Source organism: Liolophura sinensis, chromosome 4 (genome assembly GCF_032854445.1).
Source record: "Liolophura sinensis isolate JHLJ2023 chromosome 4, CUHK_Ljap_v2, whole genome shotgun sequence".
NCBI classification, from domain to species: Eukaryota; Metazoa; Mollusca; class Polyplacophora; order Chitonida; family Chitonidae; genus Liolophura; species Liolophura sinensis.
The window spans coordinates 19,990,881-20,015,026 of NC_088298.1; the positions used below are offsets into that span (position 1 = coordinate 19,990,881).

The 24,146-nt window shown below is 36.7% G+C and overlaps 1 protein-coding gene across 2 annotated transcripts in view; it reads left to right on the forward strand.

Moving 5' to 3' along the window:
* The first annotated feature begins 711 nt into the window (after positions 1-711).
* LOC135464598 (cyclin-dependent kinase 14-like) overlaps positions 712-24,146 on the forward strand; it is a 33,151-nt gene continuing 9,716 nt past the window's right edge. The window contains exons 1-4 of one of the 2 annotated variants that reach the window (XM_064742040.1): positions 712-929; positions 19,466-19,629; positions 20,909-21,000; positions 23,252-23,331. In XM_064742040.1, coding sequence (XP_064598110.1) covers positions 19,510-19,629; positions 20,909-21,000; positions 23,252-23,331 — 292 coding nt within the window. In that variant the 5' untranslated portion in view covers positions 712-929; positions 19,466-19,509. Of the gene's footprint in view, positions 930-6,719; positions 7,175-19,465; positions 19,630-20,908; positions 21,001-23,251; positions 23,332-24,146 lie in introns of those variants that run through there. The other variant, XM_064742041.1, reaches the window with a different exon arrangement.

Consider the following 24,146-nt stretch of genomic DNA (forward strand, 5'->3'; position numbering starts at 1 on the left):
ACAACATGTGCAGAAGAATTTAAGCAGATTTTCTATCTTGCCTGATTGTTTTTGAAACATTGTTAGAAAAAAAGAAAAACATTGTGACAATGATGAACAGTGTTTTTATCAGTGATGATCTGTGTGTGTTTATTGTTGTAACATTTAAATGTAGGTCACTGATGAAATCTGTTCAACATTCAAATGTCGCCTGTGTGTAATGTATTCAGTACACAGTCATTACAAAAATAAAAAACATGATTTTGCCAGGTTTAAACATTGCTCATTGTTCAGCCATCCTCAGTATTTGTGTTTGAGCTAAACATGTGTTGGTCCAAGCCATCTAGACAGATCAGTACAAGTTTATGGTTTGTTGGGCAGTAGTAGGCTATGCTTCCTGGGAGTATGTATAAATTTAATATTTTTTGTTTAAATTGATTGTACATGTATGCAAAGTTAATAGTTTGCTGTATATGTGCTAGGTAATCCATATAGTGTCCCTTTGAGCATGTAAGTTTCATATTTTAAAAACATTTTGATTGTACATGCGAAGTTAATAGTTTGCAGTAAAATAGCAATAGATGTTTTCTTTATTCCATTGTTTTTTTATTCTTTAGTGCCGGCTTGCCAGTGAAACACAAAGTAAATTTGGTATGCCTAAGACTTCTTTGTTATTTTATGTCAAAGTACCCTATGTGTTAACAGTGTTGATTTATTTCTAAAAAATATCTTTTTCCCCCTTTCATTGCCAGGAGATGAGACTATGCCTGGAGTGAATGGTCATGTCCTGGACATCTCCAAGACGCCCCCTAGGTGGTGGATACGGTAGGCCTGTGATTAATGGCCATAACACTGCAGTGACTAACCCAGAGAATAAGGCGGCAACTTTACCTCCTCGCCCGACCTCTCAGTACTACCAGGGGCGCCACAGGCTTTCCCCAGAACCTCCTGTAAGCTACTAACCCTCTAATCTGCTAAAACAGGGTTATCCAATCAATGCAAAGGGAGCTAAATCCTTCACTTAATGCATCAGTTGTGTTTTAGACATTCCAAAGACACCACAGATTAACTCTTACATGCAGTTGTCAGCCGTAATTCAGTCATTCTTCATAAATGAAGTCCTGATTTTCATTTCCCATTGTCAATTTGTGTGCACAATGTTAAATGGTCACAGGTTGATAAATTAATAAGAATTTACAGACGTAAATATTAGGAATGTATATAAGGAAACCTTTCTAGAAATATTCATTCTTGGACTTAAATACATTTGGGTAATGATTAAATATGGCTGACTTCCCTTTGCATCAGTTGGAAAGCCTGAGAAAGAACATCCTGAAGTTTATGAGCCAGGCAAAGTTCATGTTTCTTGTTGTTTCTAGCATGTTGTTGACTTTTTTTAAATAGCAACATGTTGAACTTTCTTCATTGATACATGTATAGGCATGTGATGGGCATGTATAGGCATGCGTATCAGCCACAAATTCAGTTCAGTTTACTTCTGCATTGACCATTTTTCTAAATTAAATTCTTAACATTCTAGAAAATCTTATTCTTGCTTGCCGTATCGCACACATTGAACATACGTTTATTTTCATTACCAAGAACTGGCTGATTATTCAAAGTATTTTGGGTACATGGTCGTACATTTATATATACAGGTATATTCTTGTTTTGTCTGCATGCTTTTGTTTATTTATTCCTCTATGCTGCTTTACGAATAAAACCAAACCTTTCTTGTGTGTTTTCAAGACTGTCATGGAATTTATATAACATTTCTATTATTTCAACTGTGTACTGCATTTCACTTAATTTTGGCATGTAAAAATGTTCCAGAAGCCCATGCCACAAAAGGCCTGAAAATAACATTTGATTTAAATGCCAACTCTTAACTTTTTCTGAAATGAATATATATATATGTATATATAACTTTATTTCCTGAGGGTGACAAATGATGAACATTTACTCTGTCAGTTTCAAAAACTGTTCTTCCCTCTGACAGGGTGACAAAAGAAACACGACATTTACAAGTAAATATTAACTGTGACCAGACAAATACTACGAATAAAACTTTACAAATAACTCTTTTAAGTGGTCGTATAAAGTGGATGTCAGAATCGAGCAAAAATTGTCACTTTAAAAATGCTAAACCTTAGATAAAACACAGTAATTAATTAATACCTTTAGATCTGAGCAGCATAAACATGGCAGTATTTTATTACATGTGAAGAACATTGATTCGTGAAGGAAATTATTTCAACTATATCACCATCTGCATGCGTTTTCATGATGAATTACCATATGTACTTGTACATTGGAGTGAGTGAGTGCGTGCTTGGGGTTTAACGTCGTACTCAACAATTTTTCAGTCATATGACGACGAAGGAATCTTTAGGGTGCATGTACGTGTAATGTGCCTCCTTGTAGCAGGACGGATTTCCACCGCTCTTTTATTTAGTGCTGCTTCACTGAGACGACTTACTGAAGGCAAGTAAGCCACCCCGCCCGAGCCATTATACTGATACGGGTCAACCAGTCGTTGCACTATCCCCTTCATGCTGAGCGCCAAGCGAGGAAGTTACAACTTCCTCTTTTAAAGTCTTAGGTGTGACTCGATCAAGGATTGACCCTGGATCTACCGGTCCTGAAGCGGACGCTCTACCAACTGTGCTATCCGGGCCGGTCCTATGTACATTGGAAAGGAGGATACAAACTCCAAGACGATTGATATTCAAAGTTACTTGAAAGCTTGGTAGTCATAAATTTCTTGGATGACCAAACTCTGTCAAGTGCATTGCTTAAGAATTACCAAAAGTGTAACATGTGGTTCTTGAACTGTATTTATAACAGTTCCTGATACAGAGTGACCAGAAGTGGTTTTTTAGTAACACATGGATCTTAAACAGTGTTCATATTCGTCCTTCATACTATTGTGGTGGTATATAAACACATCAGTGCCTCTTAAACCACATTCATATCCATCCCTCATCGGGAATGAGACAAAGTTTGGCAGTTCCAAAATTATGTTTGAAATGTTCTCTAAAGATTTAGTATGAGAGAAAAAACATTGTGGATATTAATTTGAATATTTCCTGTCATGTACTGATTTACAGATTGTTGGATTGTGGTGGTTTGGGTGTATTTAGAGTACAATCTAATTGCCCGTTCAGATTAAGAAAAACTGTATGTCATACTTTGTACCATAATTCGCTGTATCTGAGTTTAGAAATTTTTTTTTTACGAACACACGATCATAAAATGATTACAGGGCTATCAGAGTCTAGTAGTCAAAGGCTGTCAGGCTGTGGTAACTATGCCACATATTTTCCTCTGAGGAGAGGACAGCCATCAGGAATGTCATACTGAGCACCAAACTATGCATCATAAGAATTTAGAAATATCATTACTTCAAGGTAGACATGCAGGAAGTCAGAAAATAATTACAGCCCTGTCAAGTAATTACGGCCTTCGCAAACTCTTGTAACTATGTCACATTTTTTTCTCTGGTAACTGGGTAGCCATCTTGAATTTTTTGTGAAAGTCTTTTGGAGTGGAGTGAGAGAGAGAGAAAGAAAAAAAGAATGGTGATGCTATATTAAGTGACGGCATCTTTAATATTCATAGCCTTATTAAACCAAAATTTTTCTCTTCATTGCCTAGAAATGTAGATACTTTTAGGAATTTCCAGAAAATTGATTTCAAGTATTGTTAAATGGGATTTTTTTTGAACTGTACATTTTTGTTTCGATGGAAAGGGATCCCTTTGTTCTGGAGTTTATTAGTTTGCTGAAAAGTGAAATTTAACATTTTGAAATGTGGAAATATGGTCAAGATTTGATCACAATGCTCAAGATTTGATACACTACATTTTCAGATCGTGTTTGAATTTAGCTGAAACAGGAAATAGTTCTGAAATGAGGAAAGTCTCCTGCAGTTGTTTGCTTGAATCGCATCCATTTTGTTTGCCAATCTTAATCAAAAAGCTTGATCAGAGAGCCTCTCCTAAACGTGAAGGCAGTAAATTACTTAATGTGATACTGCTTTACAATTCCCACTGGCATTAAGTGTCACAAATCTGCCAAAAACAAAATCAATACTCACCAACCTAATTCCCCCCTTCATGGATTTAGTAATTACCTTTGACTTACATGTAGATCATATGTTATTATCAGTCTGTCTGAAAGGTCATGGTTGAAACCACTTTCAGTATAAGGGTGGACTAGATAATGCCATTGATAATTTTGGTTATGTCCTGGGTTTGTTGACTTACATTGTTTGTGGACATGCAAGAAAGTATGAGTTTTGAGGAGTTCATACAAACGGTAAATAGAATCCCATCAGTTATTTGATTTGGCCTTTTACATGGACTTCGTAGCTTTTAGCTCAAAATGTTGACAAGAATTCTTTTACCAGCCATTTTTCTGTGAGAATTCACGATTCTCTTTCATTGTAACCGTGCATTCTTGAAAGGCCAGAAAGTTTGCCAGTCACGTGACTCTCTGAGACCAGGAAATACTAGTTTTTCTTTATCCTTCTGAAATATTTGAGGATCAAGTACTGCAAAATACTCACGTAAAAACGAATATGGAGATGTTAGCTTTGGAAGGAATTATGAATTTATTTGTCAAGTATTTATTGGTGGAAATTTCCAGCAGTCGCTCTTAAGTGCAGGCCAAATTTCAGGCTTTCACGGATGAAAGCTTTTAGGATTTATCCATTACTAAGTAAAGAAGTCTACACAGCCTTATGCATGTATGTGCAAAAACACAAAAAAAATACTCTGCACCTGAACCTAAAGAGAACAGGCAAGCAGAAAAGTTCTTTGCTAGGCGTAACGTGACTCTGTAAGAAAAAATAGAATTGGTCAACATAAATTTTTTTTTTTTTTTGTATTTTTTGACATCAAGCAAGTGACAATGCCAGGAAATGAAAAAAAAGAGAAAAATAAATGTATCAAAAAACATTTTTTTTTTTGCAGGATCCATAGGTTTACATTAACAAACATATTTTTATAGATGGCCATAGAGAATCACTTTCGATCTGATACACTTCACTCCTGTAAACAATTGACCTCTTGGCTGACCCAAGAGCATTTAACACTATTTTCCCAGCTGGGCCCCTTGGGGTGTAATTTGGTGTGAGTTACCCTTGGAGCCCACTCCTTGACCAGTGATGTTATCACTGCTCCCTAAGGGCCCTTAGCTAGCTAACTAAGGACCTGCCCTGAAAGCTGAAGAGGACTTAGAAGTTTTCTTGTTGTATTGGCTGATTAGTTAGTCCAGATTGCGTAAAACCCTGACCACCAGCACTTGATTAGTGAGGTCAGGAGTTTAAACCCACCTCTTGCTGTCACCTGAATCCAGCCTTTCCCCAGGCAATTCATTGGGAATCTTGTTGCACCATGCCATGTGTTTCTCTTTCGCCTGGGTCTGGTTTCTGTCTTGAACTGCTATTTTAAATTTGAGCAAAATAATGTTGAGTTATGATTCTCATTTTGTGTATCTATAAGTTCAGCTGAGAGATTAATCAGCATAGGATGGCTAGGGTCTGTATGGAAAGTATGGAAGACTTAGAAGCAAGATTATCATGTTACATGTCCTGCTCATTAGCGGTCAGATTTTGCATTGGGCACAATGTTCACTAAGAACAGATGAAAAAAAAGGTTATATGTAAAGGAAAAATACATTGTCTTTAGATTTTAATGCATCCCTTAGCATACTGTCAACAGCTTAATGTTTCAGTCCATTCTTATTAGTACTAGCTGAAAGACTGGCTACTTATATCAACACAAATTGCACTCTTTATTTTTAAAGTTTTTTTAGCCTCTCTTTAGTTCTTTATCCATGCATGTGATCAGCTTTGTCTCTTAGTTTTCTTTAAGGCTGTATATTTTCCATGACATTTTGAGTCCTGTTACTTCCCCCCCCCCCCCCGATATTTTGAGTCCTGTTACTTCTTTCCCCTGATATTTTGAGTTCTGTTACTTCTTTCCCCTGAAATTTTAAGTCCTGTTACTTATTTTCAGAGAACTTCTTCTACTTCATTCAGAGGATTGTCTGTCTTTAATGTTCACAAACAAACACATCTGTTTCCCCTACAGTTTTCCACTCAAGTTTTCCCATTACTTTTTTTTTTTTTCGTACTCTCTCCGTACTTTGTGTGTTTGTTGAGGGTAAGCCTGACTGTCTGCCAAGTCTGCTGTGTATACATATATTCATAGTCTCTAATGCACATGCTGTATGGACCCTCATACAATTTACATAGCTACAGCCTGGAATCTGTTTGAGAACCCTTCAAAACTTCAGTTATGCATCCTTGAAACCAACGTCTGGATTTTTTTTTCCCCTCTATACTTTCTACAGTTTTTTCGTCTGTGTTTTTTTTTTTCCTGTTTTACATTTTAGCCGTTGGAACTGATGTATACCACTCAAGGTAGCTTGGTGTTTTTTTCTTACTACAAACCAAAATGTACACCCTCCCCCCAATTCTTACCAGCCATGCCTTAACTTGTGTTAAAATCTCATCTTGGGGTGTACCCCGCCTGGTGTTCCTGTATTGTAAACAGCCACTAACTGTTCCTGTGCCCAATGTGGGAGGGAAAGCTTAACCCAGTGTTCTGTGTTACTTGGGTACCCACCAGGAAATCTAGACCTCAAGTATTTGTATATTAACTTGGGCTTGTGTGCTGTACAGTGCAATACGGCTTAACTCTTGAAGCTTATATTGTGCACTGGCATATTTGACTGCTGCAATAGTTCACAATGGTGTGGAAGTTTGGATTTAAGGTTTGCGGTGCAAATTGAGCTGCCCAGTTTCTGGTACATGGCAGGAAAATCTGATCGGGATACCTGGGAGTGTTCTGTCTTCATGATAAGCTGTTACAGATATTAATGGCTCACGTGTTTGTGGCATGTGTGCAGGGTTAAAAGCCTGTAGCATCGCAGGCAGAAAGTAGTGGAAGAAATACTTTTTAATCCAATTTGATGCGAGAGTGGAAGGGACAATTTGACCATTAGCTGTGAAAAATCCGGCGGGAATTGGCTTCTCAGCAAACCATCGCCCAATATAGAGGCCAGGGGAATTTGGACCACCTTTGTCCTCGAGTCGTTTCAGCCACCCATTCCCGCTCTCTCTCCCCCTCCCACAGGGAATTCTGGTAAAACCGATGGCCCTTGCATCTCGCCCCCTTATAATCATGGTAAGTATTCGTCTATTCCAGGTCATTAGACAGGGAGCAACTTTCTGTCTACTCTTCTATTACTCCCAGCAAAGAAATCTATTATTGTATATTTAGGTTAAATGAATTTGCAGGTGTTTGTAAATATGCTAGTTGTGGAATTTTGTTTGGTTTTTTTTTTTTTTTTTTTTTTGCTTTCACACTCACACTACAGTAAGTGTAGTTCCTGATGTGCTAGAATTGAGTCTGATCCTTGCATGTTTGAGCCATAATAATTAATAAAACTGCACTTTAGTTCTCAGTGCTAAAACTGAGTCTGATCCGTTGATGTTTGCGTCATCATAATTAACAAAACTGCCCTTTAGTCCTCAGTGCTAAAACTGAGTCTGATCCGTTGATGTTTGTGTCATCATAATTAACAAAACTGCACTTTAGTTCTCAGTGCTAAAACTGAGTCTGATCCGTTGATGTTTGTGTCATCATAATTAACAAAACTGCACTTTAGTTCTCAGTGCTAAAACTGAGTCTGATCCGTTGATGTTTGTGTCATCATAATTAACAAAACTGCACTTTAGTTCTCAGTGCTAAAACTGAGTCTGATCCGTTGATGTTTGTGTCATCATAATTAACAAAACTGCCCTTTAGTCCTCAGTGCTAAAACTGAGTCTGATCCGTTGATGTTTGTGTCATCATAATTAACAAAACTGCCCTTTAGTCCTCAGTGCTAAAACCTAGTCTGATCTGTTCATGTTTGAGTCATTATAATTAACACAACTGCGCTTCAATTCTCAGTTGTTTTTTTTTAAATTCTGGTGGGATCAAGTTTTCATAGCAGTTCATGACCTCATTTTGTTTTGTTCAGACTTCTGATAAAAATCACCATTGTATGTTTACCATCATTAATGTTGTTCGTGTGAGTGATTGCACATCTGATAGATTGTACATATCTGAGTATACTTGTATCCCTGACTTATTTTCTCTTTTACATTGTCCACTTAATAATAATAATAATAATAATAATAGTAATAGTAATGATAATGTGTCTGCTGAGGGTGAGGGTTAGTTACAAACCAATCTTCCTTAAGTCTCTCATGCATACACACATTCACACACAAAGTTAGTTACATGTATATACAGTATGTAATACATACATATATATATATATATATATATATATATATATATATATGTGTGTGTGTGTGTGTATATATGAAACTCATAGAAGATGATTACCATTGACATGTATACTTCTACATTTTATTGATTTATTTTTGTGAATAGCCTTTACATTTCGAAAAAGCAGCCCCTCAGATTCGTCAGATCGTCAGATTTGATAGAAATTAAAATTTGGTAATAATTGACGTATCACATAACCACAGGAGCCCCAAACAACTGACCTCTGACCTCTGTATCTGTTAGGGTACATGTAAACACAGGTTTTGGAAAAACTACTAACTAGTTTCTATTAGTGTATGTCACTATAATTTTTGGGGCTGCATTCAGTTATTTAACAACTTCCATATATAGGCTGTGCTAAAATTTCCTTTTAAAAGATGCCTTTTATAGCTTCATAAATAATTATTGAAATTAAAATATTAGATTATGTATATCAAATATGTATCTCAATGATCCCATTGAGTCATTTATGAGCTCAGTTAACTACAGTTTCTGGTTCCTCTGGATAAGTGCAGGAATTTACCATGTTCAGGTAATGCTCAGATTATTTGACTTAAAGTGAATTTTTAATATATACCCTAATTCTTCAACCTTTTCACCTGCCTCTGTGATCAATGTTTCGAAACATTGTATGGAAAAGTGCCTTGGTGGTTGAAAAGATTTACAATGCATGTAGATTGTGTAAAATTCTATAGGCTTTTATATCTAAGGAGTCCAGATAAACGGAAGAAATTACTATGTTCATTGAATGCTTATTGGTGACTTTTATTTCTAGTTAATGTTGATAAACTCTGGAACTTAATCTACAATGTTACATATTGAGCTTTGACAGTGTAGCTTTTACATCTGGTGACTGAGTAGCGCAATGACCCAGGAGCCTCCCACCACTTTGAGTTCAAGTCCAGCTCATATTGACTTTCTCTCCAGCCCTACGTAGGAAGGTCTGCTACCAACCTGCGGATGGTCGTGGTTTTCCCCCCACCATAATGCTGGCCACGGTAGTATAAGTGAAATATTGTTAAGTACGGCGTAATACACCCAATCAAATAAATAAATGAATATGCTTTTAGTGACTGTGTATAAACGTTGTAATTTACTGTAAAATACTGGTGATAAATGTTAATGAGTTTTAATTGCCTTGATCTTGTAATGGCCAGTTCACTTTCATCCTTGGCGAGTGAAGAAGAAAGGATGGGAATTTACCATATTAATGTTAAATTCAGTTCACTGTTATTTCTACAGAGTGCATTAGAACACAAAAACACTTACCAGACATACTACATTTACCCTAAACATTTACCCCCCAAAATGAATTTTTACAGGCAAGTAAATGTCAAAATGTATTACATTTGGTGTGAAACTTGAAATTATTCCAGATAGAACTCAAAACACATTTCTTTGATAAGTTGAACCCTCAGAATTGGACAAAATGAGTGATAATGTTATGGACAAAATTTTGGGTCATTTCATTCTGTGGCAGCCATGTTTAGTCTGTTGCCATGGTTATTTTCAGCCATATTGCTTTTCCTCCTCAAAATACCTTCATTAACGGGACATTGCTTTATTATCCACCTACCATGAACTTTGCAAACACCTTCCCCCCCTTTTTTTTTTTTGTACCACCATTGTATATTAGCCCAATTTAAACCGAGATAGTATTCAATTTGGGTAATTTAATACAGTATAATTTGTGGAAATTAATGGCATTTTAAATTGTGTTCTTTTCTGGTCAGTTCTAGAGGGAAACATTAAATACAGTATCGATTGTAAACATCAGCTAGATTATTGTATTGAGGATGAATAAGCTTTAGGTTGGTACTAAATCATAGCCCGGTTGTATAGAAATGTAGATTTTCAGACATCCAGGTTAGTATACTATAAACGATAACATTATAAAACTGTTCTTCTGGACAATGTATGTTATTTACTGACGTTGCGGAGTAAGGTGTTAAGCAAAAAGAATTCCTATTTATATTGAAGTTACGTACAAAAACAAAGTGAACAGACCAGTATGTAAAAGTTTCATGGTGAACACAGTTCACGTTCATGGTTGAAGTATACAATGGGTCTATACAATTTAATACAATGGGACAACAGGAGCTGGTATATAGTGACCAGATTTGAATATAATACAGTTTTACATGAGTGAACAAATTTTACCATGTTGAGGTACATTTTCACGAGCTAATTATCATTTTTTCAACACTGTGTCCGTGTGGTAGGTTAAATCTGAGTCCTCCATTGCAGTTGAGAGTGGGATTTTTAACCTTTACGAAAATGGCTTCCTTAACCTTTCTCTCAAACCAAAGAACCCCCATTGGTTTGAGAGAAGTACAAAATTGAAGACTTGGCTGAAAGTTAAATCTGGTAATAAGTCTTAAACTAGTTTAAAACAACCACGCCTAGAACATCAAAAATTCTAATCTTTGGTCTGGCTCCTTCAGTATTAGTGCGTTCAACATGTACATCTGTGTTAATATGTAGAACAGAATATGTAGAGAACATTGCACAGTGAAGGTTGAATATCATAAATATTTTTCGAGTGAGAGGTGAAATTGATAACTCACAAGACAGGTCCTTTATCATTTCCACCTTTCACAAGATATATATTTATGATATTCAACCTTCACTGTGCATTATTGTATTTATTACTTTATTAATTTGCCAAAGGCATGATTTGGAGTAGTTGAACAAGTGAAAGCAGTGTTCTTAGCTGTAGGCCTTCACAGACTTGTGTATATAGCGTGATGTTGCACATGAGGTCTTGTATGGCGCCATGTCTTTATGCGTTACGTAAGAATGTTAAAGTTGACTGAACTTGTGTTACGACGTCATTCCGCTTAGCTTGGATTGGAACGTCAGAAAACAAAATGTTTCTGGGTGTGTGATAACGAAAGTGATCTGACTGAACTAGTCAGATATCACTTTTATCTGTGGAGGAAATCCTTTATTTCACCTTTATAGAATGTATAAAGAATAATATTCTATTTATCATATATCCCATCTGGTAAACTTTTTTACATGTTCATATCTTTAATCTGGTTCTCATTGCCCCACTATTTGTATATGTTCCAGTATTAATTGCATATCCCTAAACACCCAGCTTGATTACCCCCATATACCCGGCTTTATAAACACCAAATACCCGGCTTTATTATTCACAAAAAAAAACGGGCTTTATTACCCTTAAATGCCTGACCATTACCACCAGATACCTGACCATTACCTCCAAATACCTGACCATTACCCCCAAACACCCCAAAATACCTGACCATTACCCCTTCAAATATCTGGCCATTAAGCTCATTTACCTTGCTTTATTGCCCCCATATACCTGACTTGATTACCCCCTAATACCTGACTTAAATACCTGGCTTCATTACCCCCAACTAACTGACTTTATTATGCTGAGATGCCTGGCTGTTATCCCCATGAACTTGACTTTACTACTCCCATATAGGCCTTCCTGACCTTATTAACCCCAGATACCTGACTTTATTACTCCGAAATACCTGACATTATTACTCCAAAATACCTGACATTATTACGCCGAAATACCTGACATCATTACCCTCAAATATCTGACGTCATTACTCCTAAATACCTAGATTTGTTACCCTACACTGTGTTGATTCTTTACACCAGTTTCACCCTGAATGCCTTCTTCATCTACCCCTCCCGCTCCCCCTACCCTCCCCTAATCTTCTATCTCCTATCTGGAACAGGTGTGGCACAAAGAACATCAATCGGCCTGCACAAAAAGCGCCTGCACCTTTATAACATTGCACATGTGGTGCGACTTACGTCACTGACAGCCTGCAACTTCCTGCAAACATTGGCTTTCAGCCCCTAGTGATAGACGGTTTAAAGTTAGCTGCATCTTACCTCCACACCCTGATTACAGGCATACATGTATACACATCTGCAGTGTGTTGTGTAATGGCACTAGGAAGTTCCCCAAAGAAGTTTTAAAGTAGGCAAATGGCAAGTTGCCCAAAATTTCACACATACATGTATCATATATGATACATGTCACCATGTTTGTTTAACTGAGCTAAATCATCATCATCATCTTTGTTTTGGTAATTTGACCAGAATCTAGGCATTCATGTTTTAACACTTAAATACCAGAAAGAGGAGTCTGGCAAAATCACTTCTGCAATTTTGGTGTTTATTTTGTAAACTACATGTATACTAATTCCTCAACCTTTTCGCATACAAAAGAACAACTTCCAGCGCAATTTTTGCACCTTTTCAGTTTGATTTTGGAGACAAACTACATTGGTTGGATTGATCAATTTCAGAGCTTCACAAAAAGTATAGTTTTATCACTCTACACAGAATAATGCTTTTAGAATATGCTTGAATAAACACCTTGCTAGCATGCGGAAAAGCTGAAGAATTAAAGTATATTATGATTCCGAAATTGCTTGATTGTTTGGCTATCAATCTTGCTGGGTTTCCATCATAATGCTGGCCACTGTCGTATAAGTGAAATATTCTTGAGTACGGCATAAGACACCAATCAAAAAGTAAATCAATAAATCACTCTTGCTGCATCTAATTACCATTAATTAGTAATGGCAGGCTTTTGAGAATCTTTATGGAAATAGTGCGATTTTAGACAGAGCCCATGATTTGGATTAATTTAGGTAAGAAAAAAACTCATCTAACTGTGAATCCTTGCAGGCTATTAATGCTATTCAGTATTAAAATGATAACTCGCAAGGGTGGTCACGTTTTGTTCAAAAGTTTTATAGGGCAATATCCAAGGGTTTGTAAGAAAAACAAGTGTATGTGAAGAGATCTGCCAGAAAGCTGCGGATGGTTGTGGGTTCCCGGTTTCCTCCTTCCATAAAGCTGGCTGCCATCATATAAGTAAAATATTTTGTAGTACGGCATAAAACACAAATGAAATAAATAGATAAATAAAGTAACAGAAACAAGATGGTGCACCAAGTTGTCTTGATCCTTGTTAATAGAGGAATTTTGTATTTCAGCTCTATTGAACTACCTGTGACATGTTTAAAAATGTTTATGAGAACATCTACTTCATAGTACAGTAACATAAGCATCTGAAAAAAGTTGAACAAGTTCTGTTTGGAGTAGATGAGTCATAGAAAAATTGTGGATCTGATCATTCGTGACTTCCTGAAGCAAACAAGGTCATTTGCACTTCTGGAACATGGTGAGATAGGTGATCGATTGGTAAATTAATATCAACAAAAGCTTCCTTGTCTCCTATGACAAATCACAATATACAGTAGGATTTTTTTTCCCCTTCAGGCCACACTAATTTAAATTGTTCTTTCATGGGCATTATAAATTTGCTATTTTCAATGTTGACCGGGGGTAGAAATGTAAGACTTGAAAAAATTAGTGGAAATATGGACTGTCCCAGTATTTTTTTTTTCTGTTGAAGATGTTTTTGCTTGATGAGAAAGCCTTGAAAACAGAATTTACATAAAAACCTCAAGATGGGATAAAATAGAGGAGGGAATTTCTGTTCTGTTGTATACCTGTGCCATTTCTCTCTGGGAAGAGTACACCTGTGTGTTACTTGAGCCCTTGCCCCAAGCAGTCCCATGGGAATCTGGCTTCAGTATACCTTCATGTACCTGTATGATAGAGAACAGAGTCTGAGTGATTCAGTCAGAGCACTCTGGAACCAGCCGCAGGTTCTCAGAGATAGAAAATAAAATTTAAACGTATATATTGTGGGTAAATGACGAAAAATTTCACCCAACAAAGTCCACTTTTAGAGGCAAACAAATGCCATGAAATGTTACTGTTGGTGCTTAAAGTTGCATTTTTCCAATAGGGTATCATCCTGCTTTCCAAACAAAGTTCAGAACGATGTTCTATGATTATTGAACTTTCTTAATCAAGTAACAGCCGTACGTGGGAAGGCCTGTCAGCAACCCTGCGGGTGGTCATGTGTTTCCCCCACCGTAATGCTGGTCGCTGTTGTATAAGTGAAATATTCTTGAGTACGGCGTAAAACACCAATCAGATAAATAAATAAATGACAGTTAGTTGACTTAATGACAGCAAGTTTCCCCCATAAATTTTAATTTCCCAATTAAAGCTGCACAGTTTGCTTGATTATCAAATAAATAAATAATCAAGCAAACTGTGCAGCTTTAATAGGTGAAGGCACTTAGTACATTGTGAAGTGCCATAATGTTTAACAGGATGTGTACAAAGCAGTGTTTCTTATGTATTTATTGGATTGTTTAAAACCATGCTAACAAATTGTTCATGCATATGGTACCTTTCACATTTCAGTTTTATTGGTGAAGTTGGAGCAAGGTTTAAGGTTGCTTTAGCGCTAGAGCTTGCCTTGTATGGCAGATAAAATAAGGTGCAGGCAGTTTCCGCTACGTCAGCTTTTTTTTTTTCAGTTGTGGTTTAATTGAGTAGGAATATCAAAAGATGACACAATGACAAACAGGTTACACCAGATAAGCATGCAAGGTCAAGGAGACTTAGACACAAAATACACTTCAGAGCCTGCGACACCCTCAAATGGAAATAAAACTCAAACACACAATGTATGTACAGCTACAGGTGCTTGAATTATTAATTTCAAGGCTTTTCAGTTTCTGAACTTTTTCAGTTGAAGTGTCGTCGTTTTGAGTTAGAACGAAATAAGGCACCACAATGGTGAACAGGATACTCAATATGAAGCAAGGCCTGGATATTACCTGGAAGCACACTTCAGAGCCAGTAATTGTCCCAAGTGGAAATTAAAATTAAAACGGACATTGAACTTCACCATCAGACAAAATCAACAGGATGCTCAAATGTGAAACAAAGTCAAAGTGACCCAGAAGCAAAAGTCCACTTTATATCCATCATTTATCTTAAATGCACAATAAAATTAGAACAGACATTTGTAGATGCAGGTAGACGTTTCATAATGTATATTTAATTACTTTCTGTTTTTTCATGCTGTAAAGTTTTTTCAGTTGAAGCATGGATATCTAGGTTAAATCCTCGCCAGTCGTACATGAAAAGGTCTGTCGGCAACCTGCGGATGGTTGTGAGTTTCCCTCGGGCTCTACCCAGTTTCCTCCCACCATACTGCTGGCCATGCACTGTTGTTTAAGTGAAATATTTTTGAGTACGGCATACAACACCAATCAAATAAATAAGTAAATAAATATCTAGATTAGAATACAATAAAGGTGACATGACTGTGAACAGGTGAACAAATGGGCTGCAAAATTTAAATGGGCATTTAGTTACAGGTACATGTAGGTTTAATTACTTTAGCTTTGCGTTGTGGCAAACTTTTCAGTTGATGTGTCGCTGCCTGAGATAAAGTGAAATAAAATGACTAGATGATGAACAAGATCCTCTGTTTGAATAAAGTGTAAAGTCTATGTGATGCAGGAAGTGAGGTTCTCAAAGACACTTGTTTTAATATTCAATCTTGGACATTTGTTAAGATTTGCATACATATAGATCCTTAATTGCTATGGAGGAATTTATGGCCAAAATAAAATTCATATACAGAAAATCCAGTACGTAGATTCACTGAAAAGTTTTACCCTGAGAAACAAAATCTTCATTTTTTGACTCAGTGTTTCACCACTGATGATAAGGGCAAAGTAAAAGGCTGAAATGTTGAGACAAATGATGGTTTTGTGTTTTTATACGCCCCCGCCATTAGGCGAAGGGTATTATGTTATAGTGATTTTGTCCGTCTGTTCGGGCTATGTCTCCAGTTGTTTTCCACAAAGATTTTAATTATTGGTGGATACATACATACACAGATGACGATGTGTCTTTACTCACATTTGTCCATTTCCTTGTTGTCATGGTAACCAGATAGCCATTTTCCATATACACCATATATGAATAGAAATGATTTCTTGTCCGGGCTACAGCTCCAACTGTTTTCCGCATTAAGTTTTCATTTTTGGTGGACACATTTGTCCAATTGCCGGGTTGTCATGGTAACCACATTTCTGTCATCAACACCCATGAAGTCCCCTTAAGGGTTAACCTCACCACAGTGCTTCTTTTTGTAGATTTCAAACAAATTCATTTGTTGGGGTGTATGTTGTGTTCACCAGAACTTTTGTTCGAAGTTGTACCACTTGTGTTAATACACAAAATATACTTAGGGACAGGTAATGAAATTCTTGTGTACTAGTAAAGCTGCTGCGCTGTGTCCGCAGCCCTTGTTTATGTACATGGATCTTAGCTTTTTGGGAACTAACTTACCCTAATTTCTCAACCTTTTCGCATGTGAAAGAGCAACTTTTAAGTGCAATTTATGAACATTTTTGATTTGATTTTGGAGACAAAACTACATAGGTATACCATAGGTATAATTTTGCCAGTCGACACAGAATAATGCACTCAGAATATGCTTGAATAAACACTTGGCAAACATATGAAAAGGTTGAAGAATTACAGTATAGGTACCAAAATTAAAGTGTCACTTTGAACATGGAGTATGCTTTGTGAGATCTCTTAGTACAGCCAGTGGATCACCTTGTGCTTTGCTGAAGTGTTTACTGATGGATCAGATAAGATCTCCTCGTAGTTGACTGACCAAAGTAATCGCATGCACTCATCCTTTCTGGTGCCTCTCAACCGTAAAGAGGTGCTAAGCGATTTGATCGGAAAGCACATTTGTGTCGCTAACAGCTTCCCAATGGTATCTGCTGCTGTGAGCGCTCAATCTGATTTGCCCTGCTCCCAAGCACCAGTCATCTTCTAGCTGTGGTTTTAAGACCTTGACTTAGTGGACGTAGTGTAGATCGAGTTTTACACCATTGTGAAGAATTGGCTTAGGGGTCTCACTTTTCTTACTGGATACACGCATCAGGCCAAATGTAATTGTCAGGAACGCTGAGGTGCGTCTTGTACCTTAGCTGTAAAGCGTGAAAGATGAAATGAGAGTTTGAATGGCATTAGTCCAACTAAATCTCTTGTTTTGTAGCTGTATTTAAACATTGATCTCCTGTTTGATTTGGAATGGAGATCACTTACCTACTTAATACTGTGGATAATTTTGGGAGATTTTTGCTGACTTTGTGTGTATATGTAGCATGTGGAATACTGTTAGTCTGTGTATAAAAGATGAAGCACATTACACATCAGGGTATAACATACATGTGTATGAAATACAATGAAATGAAATTCTATCAAGGTTTCTAAGTTACATGTACCTAGTTCCTCAACCTTTTCGCATATAAAGCAGCAACTTTCAGTGCAATTTATGCACATTTACAATTAGATTTTGGGGACAAAACTACGATCGCTGGATTGGCCTTGTGTGATCATACACCCACTCCTACCAATTTAGGGTCCAAGTGGGTTGACTTCAAAGTCGTTAAAGTTGGGAAAATTCTCATGTTTGGTGTAAAAACCCTAGTATATATATATGTATATGTGCATACACTCAACGCATCCATGTCCAAGTGATTGATAATTAAAGCAAAGAAGAATACATCAAGAAGTTGTTAATCGGAATACTGTAAATCTTCAACCTTTTGAACCACTAAATCACTTTTTTCATTGAATATTATGCATACAATTCTTATGAAAATCATGCTAAAAATGATTTGTTTGTGCAAACTTCAAAAAAACTATGCCAATTATTTATCTATACCCCGTAGTTCTCTCAGAATATTTTAAAACTATGTTGGTAACAGAGGCTGCTGAAAAGATTGAAGAATTGGGGTAATCAAAATTATTTATTGAAAACATGTTAAACAAGAATACATCAAAAAATTGTCAAAGTAATTTAGAAATTATTACTCAAAATCATCAAGAAGAGATCAAACACACTTTCGTGTAAGCATTTCTCTGAAACATTTCCCTGGATACAGAGAACGAGGTTTAATTCCTAAACTCTGGGGCCGATTCCTTGAAACCATTTCTGACTTAAATTTGAAATGCAATCTTGAAATTGAAATTTTGTTGTCTTAATCATTGTTATCTTAGGACAAACGTATGACCCTGGAGCCTCAATGCAGTCATTGTGAGTTCAAGTCCAGCTCTTGCTGGCTTCCTCTCCAGCAAGATATGGCAGCAACCTGCGGATGGTCGTGGGTTTCCCCGGATGTCTGCCCAGTCTCCTCCCACCCAAATGCTGGCTGCCGTCGTATAATATTCCTGAATACGGTGTAAAACACCAATCAAATAAATAAATAAATAGGACAGGCTTGTCTAAATTTCAACTTCCAGTACCAAAAACTAAGCATCATAAAGAGTTTTGTAAATTATGTCTTATTTTGAAACAGTATTGTAGAATCTGCCCCAGTAGATGGTGTATATTGTCCATTACATGTTTTTTTTGATACACACATTATATGTGTAATAATGTTCACATACACATGAATATAAAAAGGCTAAGAGCAGCGTCAACAGACTTTCAGTTTTTATGTCCACATGTGCTGATGTCATCTTGACATTGTTTATTGAGAGTATGGGGTGTTCTGTGTTCTTCTAACCTACGGCATGAGCTAAGGTTACAGTATGCTGTCTATGCCGAGACTGTGTAATTACATACTCTCTATAAATACATATGTACACACGGGCTGTTTTATGTCAGGAGAAACAGGGTGTGTTAGTGAAGGCTCTGGCATTTTTATATCCCCTGTAGTATAACACTTATCCTGGTTAAGAGTTCAAGTCCCAGAACCATCAATTGTTTTGCATTATTTAAAAATAAGGTGGTCAGACTATGGTGATTGGGGCCTTTGAGAAATAATAACGCGTTGTTAATTAGCTCTATTGGACCAGTCACACACACAAGGCTTTCTAGTATTTTTGAATGTTTCCATATTTAGCTTAAAAAAAAAAAGTAGGAGCAAGCTCTTTATAACATATACCATTGAATACCATTGTATTCATCAACTTCAGCTGGTGAACCACCCTGGATTTATCCAAACCGTTTGCTAAAATGTATAATGTCTCTGACCAGAAACATCTCTGTAATACATCATAAGCATTCATTTCTCTGTGGAAATGCTATTTATTCATGTTCGTGTTGCTTTTTCTTTTCAGTCAAGAAGTACTTGCGAAACATCTCCTTAATAAGTCATTAGCATTCATTTCTCACTGAAAATGCTAACTATTATCATTCTTGTTTCTTTTTTTTTTGTTTTTCAGTCAAGAAGTACAAACAGGTTAAACGTCACCACTCGACGGGTGACATGTTATCAGGGGAGCTGGATTTAGAGGACAACCCCACCCCCATCACCCTCTCGCAGAGGCCTAAGTCCGAAGGTCACGCCTACAACAGGTTCTCCCCCAAGAGGACGACCAGTTTTATGGTAAGTCAAAGGTTAATGTCTGCTGTGGATCAATAAAAGACTTTAAAGCCAAAGAAAACTTAATACATGTGTATTTAATGGTCATCTGATAGATAAGGTGGTTTGTACCTATTTTGATATTTGAATTTTTTGAATTTTTTTTTAAGAAATAAACTTTTTTATTTGTAATCTATGGTGGTTGCTGTTAATATAGGTTAAAATCCATCAGATAAGATTTATTTTCCAACCATTGCTAAGCATTTTTTCTTGGCATAGCCCTTTTCTGTCATTTATTGCATTTTATACAGTCAACTTTGATAATAAAAAACGAATTTTGAAATGTTCAGATTACTTTTTATGTCCACACATTACAGATTATATTATGGTATAGAGTACCCTGTCTGTCTATTTGTCTGTCTTTCTGTCTGTCTGCCTGTCTCTGTGTAAACTGCTTGATGTTACCTAGCAATTGTTACAGAATTGTTTAACTTAGAAGTTGTTCACTTTTATCTCTGGTACCAGGGCCGAAGCTTACTGAATGCAACTCGCAGCAGCTTTTTACGATCTATTGGCTTGTCATTTGAAGAATTGCTTCACTTGTAATAAGAGTGTGAAATTGGATGCTTTTATGTATTTCACTCATCCATATGAAGCTTGATGACATAGTCTTGTTATTCACTGCCATGATAGGTGTATCTTATGCATAGATTTAGCACCGCTTTGTTGGGCTAATGGTTGGAGCGTCTGCCTTGAAGTTGGGAGACCCGCGTCAAACCCCATTTCAGGTCATATCAAAGGCTTTAAAAATGGTACTTGTTGCTGCCTCGCTTGGCGCTCAGCACTTAGAGATTAAAGTACATGGAAACAGGACTGGTTGGGCCAGTGTCAGTTGAATGAGACTGGGTGGGGTATCATGTGTGTGGCATGATAGTTCAGTCACAGCAGCTCTGTTACAAAGAATCACAGTGTATCTACACACACCTAATAACTCTTCCTCATCATATAACTGAAAAGTTGTAAAGTACGACATTAAATCCCAAACATTCATTCATTCATCCATTCATTCATTCAGCCAAAAAATTTGAAATCGTGCCGTCTCATTTCCAGTTTTCTCCTATTTTACCTATCTCTCCAATGTTAATTTTGTGAGAAAAGGGCATTTCAAAGACACTCACAGACACCCCGCTGGCCCACCCTGTGATCTTATGGTCCCAGAACTGTTGTTTGTTTTTTATTGTTCGTTTCAAGTTTAGGTTGCTTTCTAGATTTTTTATCTGGTCATTCTCCTTTCTGTTTGTAGGGTAGTTCACCGTTTGGCAAAGCTGAATCCTATCAGAAACTTGAGCAGCTTGGAGAAGGATCCTACGCCACTGTCTTCAAGGGGCTGAGCAGGTAAGGCTGTGACAAAAGTGGGAGGGGAGAAGCTAAGAGAGAGCCTTGGGTGTGGGGAGGGGCAGACATATGAATGACCAGAAAGTCTTAAAAAACAGGAAAATCATAAAAAAAAACATGTAGATCAGATAAAATAAAAGTATGGATATTTGATTTTTTTTCTTAGTGTTAAAATAAAGTTGTTGTATCCCAATGGTGTGATTTAATAGTGTTCATATATGAGGGGGCATTTGGAGCTAGTACAATAATATGATGGTACATCTGCATTGAACTGGTGTACAAATGAATAAATCAAATAACATTATATGCTACTGTACATGCAACTATGGAAGAAAACATGAATCCCTTTTCTCCTATTATAATTCTTATTATTATTAAAATATTATAATGTCCAAAAGTGCAAACCATAGCTATAGCTAATGGTATGAAAACATGTGAAGAGTATCAAGTGTGCTCATAAAACATGCCTTACACACGCACTGCAACCTCACAGAAGAAAACCATGCGTTCTACTGTTGTTTGGACACCCTGCGTAGCTCGTCATCGAGTCTCTCATTGTTTGCATAAATTCCACTGATAAAAGTGCTTAAGCAGTTGAAATATTACACTATTAAAAAAAAGACATATTTTAATTAAATATGAGCAAATATGGTAGCATTTCGACCCGTTTATTTCGGCATCATAAATAATCTTAATCATGCATGTTATTGAAGGTCAGCACAATAAAGCCCTAAATTTGATCATGGACATTATGCACGTTTTGTATAAAACTGGAAGTTTATGTGATCCCCACAGGTTTTTGGATGATTTCTGTGAACATGTGTCCTTCCTTGAGTAATATATGTTAGTTTTATCAAATCTTATAAAGGATGCTTTTAAATTGCCTCTAAAGCTATTCTTTACTTGTCAGATTTGTTGAGGATTTCAGGTAGTTCTTCAAGCTTTACACATGTTTCCAAGATGTATATCCAAGCTTATTCTGGGGGCATTATTCTGTGTTGGCTGATAAAATCATACTTTCTGTGAAGCTCGGGAATTGGCCAATCCACTCAGTGTTGTTTTGTCTCCAAAAATAAAGTTTAAAAAATGTGAATAAATTGCACTGAAAGTTGCTCTTTCAGTTGCGCAAAAGGTTGAGGAATTAGGGTAGTGATGACCTGGTACCTCATGCTGCCTCCATGTTCTGGCTATTCCATTGTTATAAGATCATAACCCCATTCTTTGGGCATACACTTTCACAGCCTCATTTCCTATTCTGCAAAGTCGGCAATAAAGTCATTTCCAATCTCATTTAGTCAGCGGAGAAAAGATTTAATATCGTGATCAATAAAGGGGCTTATAACGAATCAGAAATCAATTTGGCAGTGTAGGATTATTGTCTTTAAGGACACTGATAATGGGAGATAAATGTCCTGGCTCATTACTCTGTAATAAAATTTTACGGCGTGAAATGACTCCCTAACAAAATTTATTATAGTTTCAAAGCCAGAGAGTGGAGGAATGCAAGGGAAGTAAATCTTGTGCTACTTAAGCCGGGCTGAGAGAGAGGCTGAGAGACAGTTGATTTATATATAGTTTAGGGTTGGGATTTTAATACCTTCATGTTCTGGAATAATTCACACTTAAGCTACATCAATTTATGCTTTTATTTTATGCACATAGTGAATCTTTTTCCTGTTGAAGGTATAAAACTAAACCTAACAAATCATCTAATTTAAGGGAAATGTGAACTGCCTCAGCAATTTTTACTAGTGAAGTCCTATTTACTTGATTAGAACACAGGAAATGATGAAAATATTTGTCAGACAGAATAGAAAGGTGAATTTTCAATTTTATTTCTATTTAAGTTTGGGATTTTTTAGTGTCTGCTCACTTGAAAAAAAAAATAGAATTGGTGTCACTCTAATGACCTAAAATTTCAGCCAAAAGGTTGCATTTTTTAGAGGCAAATAAATGTCATCAAATTAAGAAATAATGCCTAACGTCAATGCGGTCGCTGTGAGTTCAAATCCAGCTCATGGTGGCTTGCTCTCCAGCCATACGTGAGAAGGTTTTCCAGTTACCTGCGGATGGTTGTGGATTTCCCCCATGCTCTGCCTGGTTCCCTCCCACCGTAATGTTGGCTGCGGCCGTATAAGTAAAATATTCTTTAGTATGGTGTAAAACACCAAAGAGATAAATACATATTTGTAGAATGTTGCAGCTGTAATGGGAATTTACACTTGTTGTGTCCCATCATTTATTATTTCAGTTTAACCCATCAGACGGTAGCTCTGAAGGAGATTCAGCTTAAGGAGGAGGAAGGGGCTCCATTTACAGCCATCAGAGAAGGTACATGTACAGTTTGAAACTACGAATTTTGGAACTTTTACCTGTAACTCGCATATTTATAAACATATTCATTCTCTAATTCCCAGAGAACTGTGCGTTGGCCAAGAGCTTTAATTGTCCTAGTTATGGTCCGGACTTTGAATGTGCCTAAAACAGTTTTTACGATTCGTATGTGCTAACATGGTGCTGAGTGTATATTAAAAGGGGTAAGGCAAAGTGTTCATCAGTCTGGTTACGGTGTACTGGAGCTGCATGGGGGTGTCTTTGGCATGTTGCTTCATTGATGCAGCACTATAAGTGTGTGGACATTGGGACTGGCTTATTACTAGTAGTTTACCAACAGATGTTGAAAGTGTTGTTACCCTAATTCCGCTAATTTTTGGGACAGATATTAGTAGTGTTGAAAGTAGAATATTACATTTCTTTACCAGCCTTTTGAAAAAGTAAAGGTATGAGTATGTTGTTCATTGGATGATCTAACCATGTGAGAAAGGAGAAACACAATTTTCCTGCTAGAATTACATATATAAGCAAAACAGTCAAAACACAGGAGTAATATTACAACCTTTATATCGTGGTAACTTATCCTAAAACAGGTGATGAAAATGTTGACCTAGTTGACCTTGAGATTAAGTCATTTGGATTATTATTGTCTTAATTTTGATCAGTCCATACGTTTTTAAACCTACCCTAAGTCTTGAAAAAATTTGTCCGTGGAAGGACAATTTTAAATGTAATTTGAAAACTAAAATTAATGCCTGGGCACTTACATAAGTGTTTGTGTGAACTGCACAGAAATTTTAAATGACATCCAC